The sequence below is a fragment of the Brugia malayi genome (genome assembly GCF_000002995.4).
Source record: "Brugia malayi strain FR3 genome assembly, contig: Bm_v4_ChrX_scaffold_001, whole genome shotgun sequence".
Taxonomy (NCBI): domain Eukaryota; kingdom Metazoa; phylum Nematoda; class Chromadorea; order Rhabditida; family Onchocercidae; genus Brugia; species Brugia malayi.
In genome coordinates this window covers 3,715,221-3,734,642 of record NW_025062479.1, presented here as the reverse complement: position 1 = coordinate 3,734,642, position 19,422 = coordinate 3,715,221, and the positions used below count along the sequence as shown (strand labels likewise).

General features: G+C 33.2%; 2 protein-coding genes across 2 annotated transcripts; one reads left to right on the top strand and one right to left on the bottom strand.

Moving 5' to 3' along the window:
* Positions 1-9,103: 9,103 nt before the first annotated feature.
* On the top strand, positions 9,104-12,085 carry Bm10945 (Uncharacterized protein; the record flags this gene model as incomplete). The annotated part of the gene is made up of 10 exons (XM_001899510.1): positions 9,104-9,150; positions 9,285-9,365; positions 9,571-9,676; positions 9,795-9,974; positions 10,252-10,404; positions 10,530-10,643; positions 11,004-11,176; positions 11,276-11,392; positions 11,703-11,833; positions 12,006-12,085. 10 exons carry the CDS (start codon positions 9,104-9,106, stop codon positions 12,083-12,085), a joined length of 1,182 nt encoding a protein of 393 aa, XP_001899545.1.
* An 874-nt stretch (positions 12,086-12,959) lies between these two features.
* On the bottom strand, positions 12,960-19,015 carry Bma-rbg-1 (Uncharacterized protein; the record flags this gene model as incomplete). Its single annotated transcript, XM_001899511.1, has 20 exons — positions 12,960-13,098; positions 13,263-13,322; positions 13,589-13,791; positions 14,132-14,316; positions 14,567-14,663; positions 14,920-15,041; positions 15,136-15,223; positions 15,287-15,412; positions 15,467-15,627; positions 15,722-15,861; positions 15,957-16,132; positions 16,431-16,661; positions 16,760-16,944; positions 17,318-17,460; positions 17,531-17,655; positions 17,734-17,796; positions 17,924-18,089; positions 18,328-18,449; positions 18,562-18,786; positions 18,845-19,015. 20 exons carry the CDS (start codon positions 19,013-19,015, stop codon positions 12,960-12,962), a joined length of 2,928 nt encoding a protein of 975 aa, XP_001899546.1.
* Positions 19,016-19,422: the final 407 nt, after the last annotated feature.

Below are 19,422 nucleotides of genomic sequence, written 5' to 3'. Positions count from 1 at the left end.
AAATAATAATTATTCGAAGCTACAATCTACCTGAATCAGACGATGACAGTTGTTTGGTTTTGATGAAAGAAACCGAAATACTAAAAAGACCCGAAAACTTCTGAGTAAGTAAACGAACTCAATGTAGCTTCACTGGATCGAACGCTTCCACGAGAACTTAAAGTAATGCAAAATCAAATTGCGAGTCATCAAAAAAATTATTTGACGTCTTGATTGTTATAGTTAAATTTTAATTAACTTAAATTTAATAGCTAATGTAACATCCCAGACATTCAGAAATTAAACTATTGTCAACTAATGCAAAAGAATTTAATAACTAATACAAGAGAAGTTATCATTACTTTGCAAATGTATAGGAAGGATTGTGAAGTAGTAAATAATACCAAGGATCAAGTAAAGAAGATATCGGATAGTCAACCTCAAATGGAAAAGTGGTCTCCACCAATAACGCAACAGTAAACCTATACTAATAGCATTTAGTGGTGATTGATTCAGTGCAGCAGTTCATGATCAAAACATTTCCAAATATTCAGAAACTAAACTATCTGATGTTTTTTCTTAAAGTATTACTACGAAGTCATATTTGCAAAGAAGTATGATAAAACTTTCATTATAAAGAATCAATTTACAATGAAATACATTCCATCAGAAGAAATGATCGTGACTGGAAAGCAATTACTGAAGCAATAGAAAGATTATTTCGATAATTGGAAGCCATTGCTGAGAAGTTAAAGGATCAAAGTATCGAAATTGCAATTGAAAATAAACTACCGGTTTGGATATTGGACAAGATGTACCAAGTAAAGTCAGAATCAACAAGATGATCGATCCATAAAAGAAACTAATTAAACATAATGTTAAGGATGACATTTTTTTCCAACCAAATCATCCAAATTGAAGTCCTAGAATTAAAGGAAATTCATCTGAGGGGAAAAACTAGCAGCAACAAGGACCATTGGAATAATGAATGTAACATTTATCCCAGGCTTAAGCTCCGTATGGAACGTTTGAGGGGAATTGTCACATGTTTCAAATGTTTTCGAAAGAATTGCAACAAGTGATTGCAAAAAAGGGAAACTTCCTTGTTTCCACCGTAAAGTTTCTCATAGTACGACGTTGTCCAAGAAATTTACGCAATTAATAGGTTCCAGTAAAGGAAATCTTGATTTGAAATTCTTTTCATTTAGTAACAAAACTCCAAAATCATGTCAGATTACAAAAGTGGAAAAAGGAGTAAGAACTTTGGAATCTAAAAGTATACCTATTAATGCTTACGGTTAGATCGCCTAATAGAAAAACTACAAGTAGTTAAATAGAGCCACCATGATTTGCCACGTATGATATCTCAAGAATTGCTAGATGAGGAAAGAGGATATTGGAAAAGGTTCGATATATTTATTGGGCTGACTAGTTTTTTAATTTCATATCGCCAAACCAAAGCTACAATATGGTATCAGGATTCTATGCAATCCCCACAAAGGTTGGTTTTATAATAATTGGAAATGGATACATCTAATTATGACAAAGACCAAATCAAATTTGATATCACGTCTGTTCAGAACCAAACCATTTCTGGAAATTAGAACTCATAGACATTCAGGAACAACCCAATACTCATAATGACGAACAGACGCTGAACATTTCAAAGAAACTATTACTAAACAAAATGGAAAATATCAAGCATCTTGACTTAGGAAAGATTCAAATGTTATCCTAAATGATAATTATGGTTTTTACCTTGAGAGATTGAAGACATTAACAACTTCAAACCGATAAACTGCTACTTAATCGATACAATAATATAGTTGAAGAATAAATAAAATCCAATATCATTGAAGAAGTAACCTTAGACAATCGCAAATGATCCAGGTTGGCGTTATATACTATTTGCCCCATCATGAGGTATTAATACCGAATCGGCAAATCAACAATAAAATTAAGAATCATTTACGATGCTTTTGCCGACCTCAAAAGAATGGTAAGTTTGAACGATTTTCTGTTCTATACCACGGTCCAATTACATTCAATGATTTAGCAGGTGCATTGTTTCGATTCAAAATGATGGAATGCAACTGGAATTATTTCTATCAGAGCGAAATTACATTCGATTCCTCTGGTTAAGGGATATCATCATCCAACTTTCAACTATTATCTATGAACTCAAGGAAGCGAAATTATCTCGGAAATCTGAAAAAATCTCTGTGTTGACAATGTTATTACTAACTAAAGAAATCCAAGAAGCACTCAAAAATTATAAAGAAGGGAATTTCTTTCAAGTGATAATGAGCAAAATTATTTAAGAAAATTCTTGGTGTTGATAGGAATTCCAAAAAGGATGTCATCCAAGTCATCTTAAAACCCTGGAATGAAAGGGATCTAACAAAAAGAACAATTTTACATTTTAGAACACCTCAATCCGACCCAATGAGATTCCTCATTCTGATTATCACGTAATCCAAATTTTTTCTTCAAATTTCATGAAAAAATAATGCTTGGGATCAATCTATAAGTGAAGAAGACAAAGAAACGTGGGAATCTCCGATAAACAAATAATCAACAAACATAAACATAAAAGTGACATATTGCTCAGAGCAAGCGCAACTCCATGTCATCACCGATACATCAACTGTGGCCTATTCTGCGGCTGTATACACGCGTAGTCCTTGATATTTAATTTATTTAATACTGAATCGTACCAATTAAAGGCATCAGTATACTTTGAATGGAGTTATTAGCAATACTTATTGTCCATTTTGTAATAAATCAGTTAGGTCTCGAAAATGCACCAGTAACTTTATGGTCAGACTGGAAGTAAATGTCTACTACACTGAATCCAGGACCGTTCCCGAACTATGAAATATAGTGGAAAGGACGACCGTTGCTGGAAAAGGGGGAAATCAACTAGCCATAATAGCCATAGCAAATGAAGAAAGTGAAATCCCTATCGTAAAAGCAACAAAAAAAATTATAAGAAAAAGTTTTAAATTTACAGATGCAAATCGTTTTAGTCAGTGTTAAAATTACTAAAGACTATTGCATGATGAACTCTTAAATTCATAAAATTACAGCAAGAAGACAAATACCATAGCTACAATCTTATCAACGATAAACGGTCAACTTGCAACAGATGATTGCAAATTAATAAATGGAATCCATATTACGATAAAGAAAACTGCTATTGGAAATCCAAAAGTCGATTGGAAATTCCGAATTGAATGAGGACAGTTTATATCCAATTTACTTTTTGTAACATAATTCCCATAACTGTACTTTTCATACAATAGCAGCACAAGGTTTTACGTTACGCTGAAATTGTCCATACACTTTCAAAATTAAGGACAAAATTCTGGATATCAAAAGGTAGAACAGAAATTAAGCGAAACAAACCCGGTCAGCCTAACCTTCCAGAAATTCGAGTCATGCACTCTCAAACATTTACACACGTTGGACTGGGTCGTATGGTTCCTCTTTTTATCAAAACTCATATCAGCATAGCTAAAAGAAGGATAGCTCTCTTCATAAATTTCACAACAAGAGAAGCGCATTTAGAACCGGTAGAAAGTTCATCTGTCAAAAGTTCTCTACACATATAAAGAAGATTCATCGCCCATCATTACGAAATGAAATACACAATAAACAAATTTCCTGACAAATAAAGAATGATCTAGAAGAACATCATGCTAAGAGCTCCATGGAGTAGAAGAGATTATAAGAGAAATAACTGAAAAGAGCAATGAAAAGAGACATTGGAAGGAAGTCATTATGGAAAAGGGAATTAACAAAACTAATAGTAGAAATAAAAGGTATGTTAAACACTCGGCCACTGACTTACGTAAACTTTGAAGATTGCATAATCATACGCTCGACCCAATTACTAACCACTATGATCAAGAAGAATTTTCTCCCTACTAAGTACCAAAGAAAAACTTATTAATATTGGTCACACACCCTCAAGATCTTGGATACATAGAGATATATGGAGAAATGAGTATTTAACCAGTCTTCGAGAGTGACCTAAAAGAGATCTCTAAGAAATGTAATAGCAAGAATACCTCATAAGGAGGAAATTATATTACTCAAGTTTCTCGCGGTGTATGAGATTAAAGAGATAGAGAAGTGTCCTCAAGTGACCAATGGATATGAAACTGTACCTCTTGATGATAGTCCACGATGAAGAAAATTCAACAACGCAACCAACGAAGTATGACAATCCGAGGAGTCGATGAACAAGAACTTGTCTCTCTACTAGAATTAGAACTGGTACAAAACGACGAACTCAGACCAATGCAATCAATTCTTCTTCTTGAAAGTTTCCGTCTTTCAGTCAGGAATGTCGGAAAAAGAAATAAAAGTGTATTAAATCCATAGAACTAAAGGTTATCTTATTTGAACATTCCTTAGACAATTATTCCAACCTTATATAAAGTTTGTTAACAAAGAACAAATTGTTTACAATTATCAGTTGTATATTTAGTTGGCCTCTTTTGTTGTTTGTCGACTCCTCACTCACTGTAAATTTTATTGGAATTTGACAAAGTTAACAGGCTTTCGTTTTACGGCTTGTCACCTCATCATTCAGGTCTGATTATTGATAAGGTTAATAGCACCTTGTTTAGCTGATCTCCATTGTAAAACATGCGTCTTATTAAGAGTTAATTCAGTTAGTGCTTATTATATAAGGAATTATATCCTTTATCGAGATTAAGTTCTCTAGATAACAATCTGTTATTCACTGCTCTCCTACAACTTCTTCCTCAAACTTTCTAATACTGTTCAATAAATTCGACCAAAGATAACCTTTATCTCAATAAAATAAATATCAATCAATAATCATCGCCTTTTTTTCAAAGTATTACCTATTCGGCTCTACAGTCTACTCCAATTAGACCCTATTTCAAACACAGTTGTGGTTGTGGCACATATTGTTTCCATATTTGTTGTCTAACTTGTTTTTATATAAATAAAACTTTTGCTTGATACGATTTCAAACTATGTAAATCCTTCGTATCAAACAAAAGCCTTTTTGGAATATCTCAGTCTAGAAATTGATCCAATGACTTTGATCCAGCACATAAGTTCTTTAAAAATAAATAATACGTTGCTAAGATCGAAGATAGCTAAAAATGCGTAACCATTTAACTGCAACCAGAATAGTGACAAACATGTGTAAAAATATCAAAAACTAGAGAAATGTTTCTGAATTTGACACCTGAAACATGCTGATAATCAAGCTAGACTTATATTTAAAAGAAAAGTTTAATAGCTCTCCAAAATTAAAATTGGAATTGTTTTTTCTAGGCATGAATTTGCAGAATTCAATTTAGAAAAGGAAGATTTATTTTCCCTCCGGATTATTTCATTAGTTTAGTTATCTCATAGTTCGACTGAGTATGATGTGATGCGTATGGCTAAGATAAACATTGCTCAATAAGTAGACGAACCACGTTGATTTTGTTATCAAAAACATCCTTTGTTTTTTAATCACGACGTTTAATAACATTATTGTACTTTTCAATGCACCAGATGAACGTTTATTTATGAGGTGTGAATTGAAAGTTGCAAATGAGCTGTAGAATTTAAATAAATTAAATATAGCTAATTTGTTATGAAGGAAAGTTAAAAAATTTTTGATTTGCAGCCAGTATTAATTTCATTTTTACTGTCACTCAGTTAAACCTCAAGTTTTTCGGTTTTTTTAAAGATAAAAATAGGTTTATCTCCTACATCTTGCATACTCCGCTTATTTTATAATTGAAGGCTTCATAATTAAATAAAAAATAGCGCCAACATCAATAATAAAATTGCATATTTCATTTTACCAGACATAAGAAATACCAGTATAAATATGGCTAGTGCACGACTGTTCTGTTTTGCGAGAAAATAAAGAAGTTTTGGTCTAAATTTAAGAGAAATGAATGGAAATTGGTAGTGAAAAAAAGGGATCATCCTGATAATTCTCAATTTTTATTGTTTCAAAACTTGGTGCATAACAGGGGACTGCAATAAAATAAATTTAGAACCGGTTTTTAGGTGGTTTTGAGCACCTCTCATGATGATTATATATATGATAAATAAAATAAATATAAAGATATGGACAATATTTTTTTTTATGAAGATGTATATACACATAAATCTGTGCATGTTCAAATGTTAGCTTTTTTTTGTGATTCATATTAGGATTTCATTATCCAGTCAGATTTACAAAACTATCCACAATTTACTGTAGCAAACTACAAGTTCTAAATTTAAGTTTCTAATAAATTTGGGACCTGAATTTGAGACCTATTTGTTTTTCATCCGAAATCTAGATAATGTATGCTTGATGCAAAATTCTATCAGCGATTATATTGGCATGTTAAGCAGTTTTACAGTGTACATATGTATTCGCTACTGAAATATTACTAGTAACTTTATCATTTCACTTGATAGATTCTATCGTTTGATTTCTCGAACTTTCTTAGAAATCATGAGATAAAGCCAGGTAATGGGATTTCTACAACAGCCCGGAAAGAATCTCGAAATCTTCATATGTTTGGCCATTATCGATTGGTGAAGAGCTAATATCAAATACGCAAAAGGTGAAAAAGAATAGAAATATGCCACAGAAGAATGTCATGAAAAAATGATCCATCTGGTTGTAAAGAAGCTTTACCGACATCTATTAAATCTGGGTTTCGGTTTTAAATCTGACAGTCATAGTTGTGGTATGTATTTCCTCATGCAAAAATTCCATTTGATTGCTGGAATTAAGCGCAATTCGCTTGAAAAGTATTCGTTAGTTAGGGAGTGAAGGAACATGTCTGAGTGAGAAAGCTATGGAACTATTCGTCCTTTTTCTCTTTAATTTTAGTTTTCCGTGCTCAGTTACCTTTTCATTTCCATGATAGTGAAGAAACGCTTTTGAAAGGATGCGATGATATCTGTTTATTGATTTATTGTTGAAATCAAGTACCTATGAATATTTTTACGGCGATGACTTTAATATAATGAGATTATCGAATTGTTTCACGAAGCAGTAATGATGTCAGAGACTGCGCAATGACACTGCCACTGTTCGGCCTCCTTCATCAGTTGAATTAATTGATGAGAAGGTTAGAGTAAGCTCTTATTGATGATAATCTATTACGTTCTCCGAAATGAGCAATTTGAACCGGAAGTAGAACGAGTGCATTCGAAGAGAATAGGTATACAATATTTAATTTGCAGTAATATTCCACAGTTTATCTCTTTCCATTTTCTCCTACTCTAATATCGCAGGAATTGATTGTGTAAGTAGAACGATTTCCGGTTATAAGCACGCCTATGTGAAAATGAATTATTACCAATAGAAAAACTCAGATGAAACTGATGGTCAATTGGACTGTTCAGTGCAATACAATGGTGCTTCATTCATTTTTTTTTTTCGACTTTTGCAAATGTTTAATCGAAATTTTGCACACTTCCAACCGTCTCCAAAACTTCATGTGTAGAAAGCAGTGGAAATATGAGAAGGGATAGAGGTGTTAAGGAGACTTCAAAGAGTAATTTAAAAAATTTCTGTGTTTGCTTTCATCTTTTTAACGCTAACGCTAAAATTTCATGCTAAAATTATATCCATTTGCTAAATATTAGAATTTCAGTTTATTCCTTTCTTTACTTTTTTACTTTAGTATTATTAACATTTACTTTTCTAAATGTTTTTCAAAAAAAAAAAAAGCATGAACAATGGTATTCTCATTTATATCATACCTTCTGTTATAACGGAAATAAATTCCTAAAGACTTTGCGTAAGCAAAAGCAAGAATGTCTTAACTATTTACACATCACCGAGACTCAACAGTTTCATTAAGCCTAAATCCTCATATTTCGACATTTTCATTAATGTTTTGAAATGTTCACTTTTTTGATAAAGCTATTACGATACGATGTTCTCAAGATTTGTCTTAATTCTTGCTCTTTTCTGTTATCATGAAATGAAATAATTGGGTTTAATTATCGTGGGATTCACTGGATAAGAAAGTAAGTGAGATTGATTGGATAATTCAACATTCTCTGTATAATAGCTCCTGTTTGCATCAGCAGAAGTTCAGTACTTTCACGGTTGTTTTTAATATTTGGGGTGGAACAAATTTAATTTGAAAAAAAGAAATCATGTCACCATAAGGACAAATAGGTTTACTGCAAGAATTCACTGACTTATTTAGTACCAACACTGATAGATGCAAATATACCTTTAAGTGTTTTATATATATATGAAGTTTTTGATATGTACCACCTAATGAATGACGCTGTAAAAAATGTATCGTCAATTAACCTGTTCATCCACTCATCAACTCAGAAATTTTTCATTAAAGCATTGAGCAGGAAATGGCGTATGTTGAAATTGTTGCCACTTTTCAATCACGTATAATGTTTTCATATATAAAGAGACCTGACATTTCCGAGAATTACATTACCTGTCATTTTTTGGGTTGTTTCTCAAAAACAAATAGCCTTTTATTTTCTTACCCCAGTTTATTATAATAAACCTTTAGCATTTCTACATTAACAAATAACTAAGTACAAATCTATAATCATATTTATAATATTCACCACTCAATATTTGTCAAAATATTGCTTTCATCATATAAACGTCACTCTTAATTTTCTTTATTGATTCCAGCACTGAAACTACTTATCACCTGAAATTTTTTCTACTGAGGTAGCAAAAAGGGTTTTGAAATTATAGGCATTCTTAAATTTATTCTTGCTAAAATGAAAACGAGCAGCTAAATAGTTATGATGAATTCTGCCTAAATACAAAAATTTCTTAGACTAAAAATGTTAAGGCAGATATTGATACTATTACAGTAGTTCTAACAAGAATAAAGTGACCACTGGTCTCTTTAGTTGGAAAAAGAAGGAAAATAGAAATATTGCTCAGAAACAGCTACAGTTTAGTAGTTTAAGAGTTGAATAGTAATATTAAGACACATCTGGCATAAAATAGTTTTTCAACAAAACTCTTTCTTTTTAGAAAAAATTTAACTTTCATTACTAGCTTTTACAGAATAAAGTTCATTTCTGCCATAAATCCTATTTTTTTTTAGATAAAACTAAACTTTACGCAAAATATTCTTAGCTAATGGTTGCATCTTACGTTTCAATGCGCAACTGCAGCCTTCGTGAAAGGTAAACCCTAAATATTTGCGTATGCAAAGGGGAATTTGAGTTCATTAGGATGCATATAAGTAAGCTGGTTAGTTCAGGATAAACTTTCATCTTTGTATTAATACTTACTACTAAACTTACTCCTCATATTTCAGGCGTGGCTCATCAGTGTCATTGACAATTGATCCTGCTCAATTCCCGAGTTCAACTCTTCAAATATCACCAATTCATGAAGAGTTCGTGTTAAAAATATATTTTCACTATGTCATCCCGTCTTTCTGTTCAGGAAAAATTATTTACTGCCTTTCTCACAAAAAGCTCTTGCAATAAGTAAAATTCATTTTATTGTTTAATTAATTTTGTCTTCGTTCACAATCATTTCACTGATTGAAATAACACTACTATTTCTGCTCGTCGAAGCATACTTTTAATAAATTTCAGTATTGCTGAAGAATCGGAACTCCGTAAGTCACGACGTTTGACACGTTACCAATTGCGTCATCTTGATATTTCAGCATCCCTTTCTAAGATATACGGAGAGTTTGCTGTAAGTTAAATGACTTTTTTATATTTTTCTCTTCGAATAAATAAGAGAGAAAACAAAGCACAAATATGCATAAATTATAGGGAACAGTAGTATTTAATATAAGACCCCTTTTTTACAGGCCCTTCCAAGTCCAAGTACTTCGTCATGTGAAAAAGTTGCCGGTTGTAGCCAGAAAAATCGACATACATTGTGGCCAATAAGAGAAACTCGTGTACGACTGTCATCCATTTACAGAGCTTCATGTAATTCTACAGCTGAGGATGTCTGCCGAAGCTATATCAATGCCAACTATATTTTGGTCACCTTATCATTTCTAGTACCACAAAGTACAGATCAAATTAATTCTAAGAATTAACGAGGCTGTTAGATTGTCATTGACTACGAAATCCCAAAAGGCATCGGAATATTGATAGGATTCTTGTTTAACCTCTCTACGCATGGAATATTCCTTTGTGAAATAATATCAGTGACTACAAAGTTTTGAAAAACAAAATATATAAATTTTGTCAGTGAAAGAAATCATACGATCAATGATTTCCATAAATATTGATTTCTAATCAAGTGATAAAATGTAGGATTCGAACTCAAAATTAATGTATATCGCAGCAGAAGGCCCAATGCCGAATACAATTGACGATTTTTGGCTAATGGTTCTTCAAGAACGTACGCCAGCTATTGTAATGGTGACCAACTTAGAGGAGAAACCTTTTGGAACTAAACTACCACTAGTCTGTTTTTAGGATTTGATGCAAAATTTTTTTAATGCAGATATAAAATTATGGAAATAAATTATGGGACCATTTCACGTTCTATGTGCAAAAAATTTCGTGCAAAAAATCTTGACATTTTATAGAAAAAATGCGACAAATACTGGCCGGACAACCATGCCTGTTATGGCGAAATTAATGTTACTGTTGTATCAACAAACTTTTATGACGGAGTACAAATTCGCCACATCGTTTTAAATGTATTGACTTTTGTTGAACACCACTATTCTAAATGCATTTCCATAAATTTGATACATTCTTGAAATAACTGCACCTGTATGCAAATTATTTTTTTATCCCTGAAGAGTAATTCGTACATCCTTAAAATGTAAACTAAATAGCGAAATTTGGCATTTCCCTTTTCTACAAGGTTAATGTTTAGCTTTCAGGACAATCTCTAGCTGCACTCGCCCTGTGCTAACACAAGCAAATGACACGTCTCATTTAATATTTAGCGTTTCTCAATTGCATTTTCTGCCGAATTCCTAATTAGCTTACTTCAATTAAGATCACCCATAAAATACGTTTAGAAAGCGGTTGTAACTAATTTATATTTGTAGTATGATGATGTGGAGCATCACGTAAGGCACATTTGGTTTACGGAATGGCTAGATCACCGTTTGCCTGTGCAATACATCACTCAAATTTTGAAAGTAGTCGTTGCTATGGAAAGTTATAGAAATGAACATCAACGATTGTTTACCCATGCAGGACCAATTATTGTCCACTGCAGGTACCTTCTTTCCCTATGATCTCTAGAAGACCGACATTTCATTCAAAAAAAATGCTTTGTTGTTACTTATGGTGAATATATAGTAGCAACCGTTTGCAGTGCTGGAATCGGGCGAACCTGTACATTTATCGCAATAGCTTTGGGAATTGATCAGCTTTATAAGACTCCTGAAAATATTGACGTCTTTTCTACCGTATCCAGATTACGCAGACAGAGGTTTGTAGTGTTAGTGATATGACGATAAAGACAATCCACGAGATTTCCTAATCTTTCATTTTGCTTCCTGTGACGATTGAGCCTTGAAAATTATGATATGCAAAATGTTCGACCAAACAGTTCCACTTAATTCACTGACTGATCTACTTTCTGTAGTTCAGATTACTTGATTCATCTAGTGCCATTAACGCACTCTTCTAAAGTTTTCAACAGACCCCTTCATACTCTGCTACATACATCTCGAATATATATTGCTAGTATGATATATCACAATGATAAAATATTAAATTTTCAATAATAGAAATTACAGATTTGGAGCTGTACAACTTCCAGGACAGTATGCATTCATCTACTTGGTACTGCAACGCATGGAGAGACTCCTCCCAGAATTTTTTGCACAGAGTGACCAAGACAAATTTCCTGCATGTCTTAGCTTTTCAGGTATATATTACGTACGCCTTATATTTTTTGACTTTTTTATGGCAAAAATAGCCAAAATCTTCTTTCTTGAGAAAAAAAAAAAAAGAAAATCCCAGCAGTTATACTTTGTGTATTTTCCGAAATATCACTAAAGAAACCTTAAATATTAAAACACCTATAAAAAGTTTTCTAGAGAATTCCAAGTCAGAAAGCGGAAACGATGATGAACTACTCTGGAATAGCCAAGTTGACCTCCTTTGCAACAATTTTTAATAATTTATGAACCAAAGGTCTCGATCTTCCCAATTCAGTTTGCTCATTTTAAGTGTTCTTAATACATTTCTAAGAAATAATAATGTACAAACAATTTTTTTCATGGAGTGGAACGGAATTGTAGTAGAGAAATACCAAATGAAAGATAACTAGGAATTCATATAATCAACTAAATATGAGATGCATAAATAAACCTGACCAATTGTGACCACACACAACAAATTATTTCGAAACTGCTCTGCACATATTTTTTTTTTTTTTGCTGTGAGATAACAGTCAAGAGGGAAAAGCAGAAAAAAGATAGTAAGGTAGTGTATTTGTAAGCTAGTGTGTTTGCAAAAATTTCTCATTAATTAGCTCTTTAGATAGTATCGTTAGGTGCCCAAATTGAATTTACCAAACTATGTTTTCAAAAATCATGATAAACACTACAACATTGCGATCAGTTTGATTAATTTACAATAATAGCCGATAACTATAAGTCAGTCGAATCAACTGATTTTCAAATTCACATGGCACACTGCATTATCACCCAACATCGTGATAGTGCAATCAAAAATTTAATTACGACGAAAGAGGATACCACGAGATACACCCCTTATTTTTTCGGTCTCCTTCCTTGTTTTGTACTTTCGATGTCATCACAATTTTATCATAGCTTCGAAATTAACAGCGAAACTGATGTTCAGAATTAAGATAAAATTTCACATTAAAACTCATAAAATAGGAAATTTTGCGAGTCTCTATAATATACAAATACTCAATATGATTTTATCTATTCAGTTCCAGACAACAGTTCAGTACGATGTCACTAAAATTTTATCATAGTATCTTCGACTAAAATAAATTAGCGAAATTGATACCACGTTCAGAATTAAGATAAAACGGTATCGCTTGACAGTGTCAAACAAATTCTATATTCTTCTTTTGAAATTGCAGCATATAATCTTTGCGGCAATGTACGTGACCCAAGCGTAGGTCTACGAGCACCACATCGTATTACATATTGTCTCCTAGAAATGATTTAGGCTACACTTCGGCTTGTCACACACTAAAAATTCTATTGGTTCAGAATAACTTGGCTGAATTCCTAACTTTACTAAGTCACTATCTAGTTTGTTTCTATCATATCCATTTAAAAAAAAAAAAAGAAAAGAAAAACCTGCTAATAATTTACCTGCGATATGGCATGTTTTCATCGCCAGTGAGGATTTGTTCAAGGGTTTTCTTTTCAGTCCTGTAAAAGTATAATAAGAAATAGCTATATTTACAAAAATATTAAGAAAATATTTTGTGTGCTTGATCCTAATGATTTGAATTCTAGCTTCGTCAAGTAACTCTACTTTCACCGTTTCTATAGAAAATATTAAAACCTTAGCAAGCAAAGATTAAAGGATATAAGTTAGCATATACTTGTCTAAATACATCTTACAAGTTCGGTATATATAATCATGAAAAATAGCGCCAATAACTTTTCCAATTTGAGTAGAAATGAGATGTCACCTATTTGAGGAATCTTTTATGGAAGAGCCAAAAAAGAGATTCTTTAGAGCTGAACCGACAGGTCCACATAAACCGTCAACAACGGGTACTCGATAGCCAGCACCAGCTTTCCCACCATTAGTAGCGTTTTCATAGTTCTGCTCGTTTGAACGTACAAGCATCATGACGAATTGCTGTATTTCACACTTCTCATCTTCAGTTAACTATAATTAAAATTGGTTATTGCTCAAAAGATATGAATAAAAAGAACGTAGCACAAATAAAAACAAAATTTTATCAAGGTCCTTTCATCATGCAAAAGACCAGTAAGTTTGTATAGAACTGAAACTAACATTACTCTACCCATACTTTCATAAAATAAACAAAGATTGGAAAGAAAAGAGATAGCTACGAAAAAAAAAAAAAAAAAAAAAAAAAACTTTATTTTGGTGAAGCCAGTATCTTGAAAAAACTGACCTGTAGAAATTAAAACCACAAAATTTTCAATCCGCGTTTACATGGACTTGCAGAACGACTTAAGTAAAGATATTTAATAAATTAAACCTTTTTGCCGGCCGCAGACACTAACTGTGTATAAAGCACATTACAGCAAGCAACTACTTCTTCAATTTGAGTAATATCTTTGACAGCATCTAAGTAATCTTCCAAAGCATTGTTTCTTGTACAATCCAAAACTTTTTTACAAAGGTTGAGTAATTTGTCGCCAACCAGATCAAAATATAATTTTGCTATAACTATAGAACAGTTAATTATAAAGTTAAAAAAAAAAAAAAAACGCAGAGGTAAATTAGCCATAAATTTCGAAACATTCTAATACAACAATAAGCAAATACCATTCGAAAAACTCGATTTCGATACCATATCTCAGAATCGGATCTAGCAACTGTTCTCAACATCAAAAAATGTTGAGAAATAATATTGTCAACATTTTTAAACAAACCACAAACACAATATTACAGAATTGATGAAAAAACTAACATTCATCTACTAACTGTATAGATGCACACTTGAACAAAACTGGTAAAATATAAACAATCAATTTTGACACGGTGAGATTTTCGAAATCACTAATAATCTGGAAATTGCGATTCATGTGTTAATTTAGGATAACAAAACAACAAAAGCAAACCGACAAATCTGCCTGTGCATATTTAGAGAATTTAATTTCAGTATTAATTTGTCAACAGACTTGAAAAATAAAATATGCACGATAGAAAAATCAATTAATTTTAAACTGAACAGAATATAGAAATAAAGAAGAAGGTTGAACTACTGACACATAATGTGACATTCACTACCTTCCTCCCGGACTTAAAATGAATGACGAATACCTTATTAGCCGCTTTCAGATCATCAAATAGTAGCTTTTGACGATAAGCAGGTTTCAGCTGCGCCCGATTCCACGTCTGTTGCCATGTATTACCTTCGCCCGTCATACGACTTGATAAACAGCCTTTAAAGTATGCAGATAGACTGCTAAGCTAACAGCTAACAATCCAGAAATCTGTTGATACAAATGTAAAAAAAAGAGCAAGTTGAAAGTCTACCTTCGCCCGTGTTTTCATCATTCACAATAAAATCACGAGGAGAGTGCCACCTTACAAAATCTTCAAAACAGCAGCCCGGATTAGCGGCCTAGAAACAAAAGTTGACTTATGCAATTTTAGCATGTGAGCACTCACAAAAAGTGTATTTTACTTTAAAAGCCTCCATGTCGGAAAAAAGCGGCTCCAGTTGTGCTTTGACCCGTTCTTCAGGGTCCTTCAACGAAGCCAAATATTCAGCATGCTTCTCCAGCATATCCTCAGTTACTGGAACACGAGTCTGAAAAACACTCGTATAAAAAAAAAAGTACAGACACAAGCCAAGTAAACAAACCTGTGTGACTGGTTCATACATAAGTCTATCGGGGTAGTGAATAAGTCGCAACGTGCCAAAAGGTTTCAAGCGTCCTTCCGCTCCTGAAGAATCTGACTCCTCCTTTGAGATTTCTTTACCATCTTCTAGCGATTCTGGTGCGTCAAAAAATTCATCATGTTCTGCAACATCAGATATAATGTGATTTTAAACCTTTCATAGTATCGTTAGAAAGACTTTAATTCATAAATCAGATCACAAGATTAAAGAATGTACCTGATTTGCATAGTTGCCATTTCTGAATAAAAAGGTTCTTTGACTCACGATGTTTTTTAGCTTCAATTGCACATTGTAAAAGCTGTAGATTCTGGTGAAATTTACAGGTGGACAAGTCCGGAGCTATACACTCATCCATTCTACAAAAGTTCATCGTCCAAAAGAAATGAAAGAAGGCTTATAGTAATGGAATACGATTATGAATATAACAACTTTAATTTTAGTAATAGGATACCCAGGAACGTATAAATTTCTTTCGTAGTATTCCTGCAATTCATACGTAATAGCTGACCACAAGTGAGAAAATCCGGCTGATGAATGGTCTCGAGTACATAACATTTGTGCAAGCGCAATTGAGATTCGACAAGTTAAACTAGATTCTGGAGCCGATTTACATGCGGATAATATATCCTTTAAGAACCCATAAAGTTAAAATGCACATGCTGTTGATTCTACAACGAGATGGAAATGCAAAAAATTAGCGTAGCAGAGTCTGGATAAGTTCGATCATTATAAACTTAACACTGGTGGATACCAAAAGTTTAAACTGATTCGATGAAGAACACATATATTATTACAGCCAGGAGCATAATAACATCCATAGCACACGAAATTCTCGTACAACAAAGCAAAATAGTCTACTTGCGCCATGAAATTTGGTAATAACATTGCAGGAGTTTACTGCAAATACAATAACCGAATGACTTACGCTAAGTTTTTGGCAAATATCCACTGTATTCCCTTCTTCCTTTATGCCTTCGGCACAATAAGCTTTTGAACACTGTACATTTTTAACAGCACTACCTGGGCCAGGACTCCACGCTCTTTCCATCGAGCATGCAGATTCAAAATTTACATCGTATGAAGTGTTACAGCTTGGTAAAGTGTGCTCTTGCTTCGTCTTTTCAAACACTTTATCAATCCAATGCCGAATAATAGCCTATAACCAGATACCTCAAGCTTCAATTGATTAGAATGCTAGAACTCATAAATTATATATTTAAAAAGGAAAAAAGTAATGATAAAAAATAAACATACAGGTTCTAAATCACTTTCATTTATTATACGATCTGTACTTCTAATTGAGATATTTTCTGGTACTGTTGGAGATAACAGTGAAGACAATGCTCGACTTGCATCGTCCCTTGAAGGTTCCCGTTTTTGAACCAAATCTGAGCCTTCCTGTGATTCAGCGATTGCTAACAGTTTTCTTAGACAAGAACCTTAAATACAGTAGTCTGGATCTGACTATTCTGTGTAACAATTTATGGACAGATTTTTATCACTGGAAGAGAGAGACTCATATTTTGCCGTTGTTTTTTGATCAGTATTGTGCTTCACTGACCAAAAAAAGAAACTAGATTAGAATGTTGTTTCTTTTTTTTTAAATGTAATCTTCAGAATGCAGTAATAATTAAAAGACACTGCACCTATTTCAAGGGACACACTGTTCAGACGAATGTGTCCAGTAAAAAAAAAAAAGCGGAAAGAATAAGTTGCACACGACAAATTAGAAAAAATGATTTTTGGAAACAAACATAAAATAGGAACTCACGAGACTTTGTAGCCGATCAAGTCGTAAATATTACAACTTACTCATCAGATATGATGCATTCTTCTCTATTGAAACCCACGTACTAAATGCTAAGGCTCTCTGAGGATCTAAATTCGAAAGGTTCTGTTCCTCCACAGCAATCCCTCTTTCGATGTTTGACCAAACTGCAGATAAACCAAATTCCCTAAAAGAATACAGAGGAAATGGAAACTTGAAAATATATACTAATACGAAATTTAAAGCTGAGTACTTACTCAATTGCATTTGTAGTAGCACCAAACGGAAGATGAGAAATGTCAATAATGCTTGTATCTTCTGTTGGTAAAAATTCTTCCTCTATCACAATTTTCTTTTTGGGAAATGCATAATGCGGCTTATCCTCAAAATAAAAAGAACAATTTAAATTTGCTGACATCTGGAAGGTATTTCAATTAAATTATGCAGTAATTTGAGACACCTGGAGAACGTAATCGAACTGCATAGATATTCGTAGATTCCCTTCATCCATTAAGGAGCACTGCTAAAACAAAAAATTAATTACCTGTGCTACAGCGACACCTTGCACGTAAACGATATCTAAGGTATGTTTTGTCTTTTATTTAAAAATTAAAATATTGAAGCAAATAAAGAATAACTAGGAAATGTACCAAAGTTTCCCGAAAGATGTCTAAACAACCCGACAAATGGCATCTTAATGGGTGGCCTCGACGTTGGTGAACGGATTCAAAATTAGTGCGTATAGAGTTATTTTGACAAACGCCGAAATATAGTTGCCGTTCTCTTTCACCATATTGTACAAATATTGGTAAAGCACTGAAAATTTCCGGATTTGAACGACACATCTTTTAGAAATCAGAAAACTAGATAAACTCATTGGTTAAGATGAATTCTAGTAACATACTATACAGGAAAACACTAAAAGAAATGAAACCTTCTACAACTACTTACTACCAAATATGCAGCATTGAAACCACAACTAGTTTTGAGATAGTTTTTTTTTCTTTTTTTTAAGCAGAAATAACTCACAACTAAGTGATACCAAAACCGATACCATCCAGCTTTTCCAGCAGATTCCGTGATAGATGACAATAATCCTCGTAATTGGTCTTCATTCGACACTCTGTCGAAATGCCAATCAGATGGTGTCAGTAAAATGAATTCGAGGACTCCAAACTGCAATAATTACAAATTTATATGCAACATATATTAAGAACACGGAACAACTACTGCAGATATTCCCTTCCTAAACCATATTCTGAATGCTCATAAAAATTTTCTGACTCACTTGGTTGCAAATAATGGATCCTGGACAAAAGTCCGTCTCAGATGACCAAAATAGTCGCGCAGCATTGCTTAGGAAAGAATCCGAAGCGTCCATATTAACTGCATTTGACGTTGCTTGTTCACTTCTTTGAAGATTTTTTGGCCAGTAATAGCTAACAATTAAATGATTGTTTCCGTATGTAATTTTATCATATTTCGAATCCCACTGGCACTCCGCTAACATTGCCTAAAACATGTGTTCACTACATAGAATTCCCCTGATAATATAATTAACATTTGCATACCTTTGTGAAGGAATAGTTGTTGCCATTGTCACCACTAAGCTCCCATTTACGTAACAACTGTTCCAACTCAGCACACAAACCTTCTTTGATTGTAACAATAGTGAAATCTTCTATTTCAAAGATGTCCCCATCGTAACATTCTGCATCTGAGGACATCGGTGCTAATACCATATCAGGCGGCTATCCTGCAACAACATTACACATCTTATATTAATACTCCAACCCCTCAGTTTATCACCTCAAATGCTCATATTATACAACTCCACATATTAGCGAGTATAACGACGTGTCCTCCAAGCTTAGTTGTATTTAACGCAGCCGACAGTACGACGTTAGCTAGCTCTCCGTGAGAGTAAGAGGAATGCATTGAGAGCAAAGAGAGTAAGAGAGATCGGAATGAAAACAATAGAGATTGATAACATGCATAGATTGATAAGGATTGTTAAGAGTGATACTGCAGTAACCATGGGCAGTTAATAAAAGTAATTGCAAGCATGGAAATAGATCTGCGATTTATACTTTATGCATGGACTCTTTACTGACATTTGAGCAATTTCCCTCCTTGATTTCAATCTTGG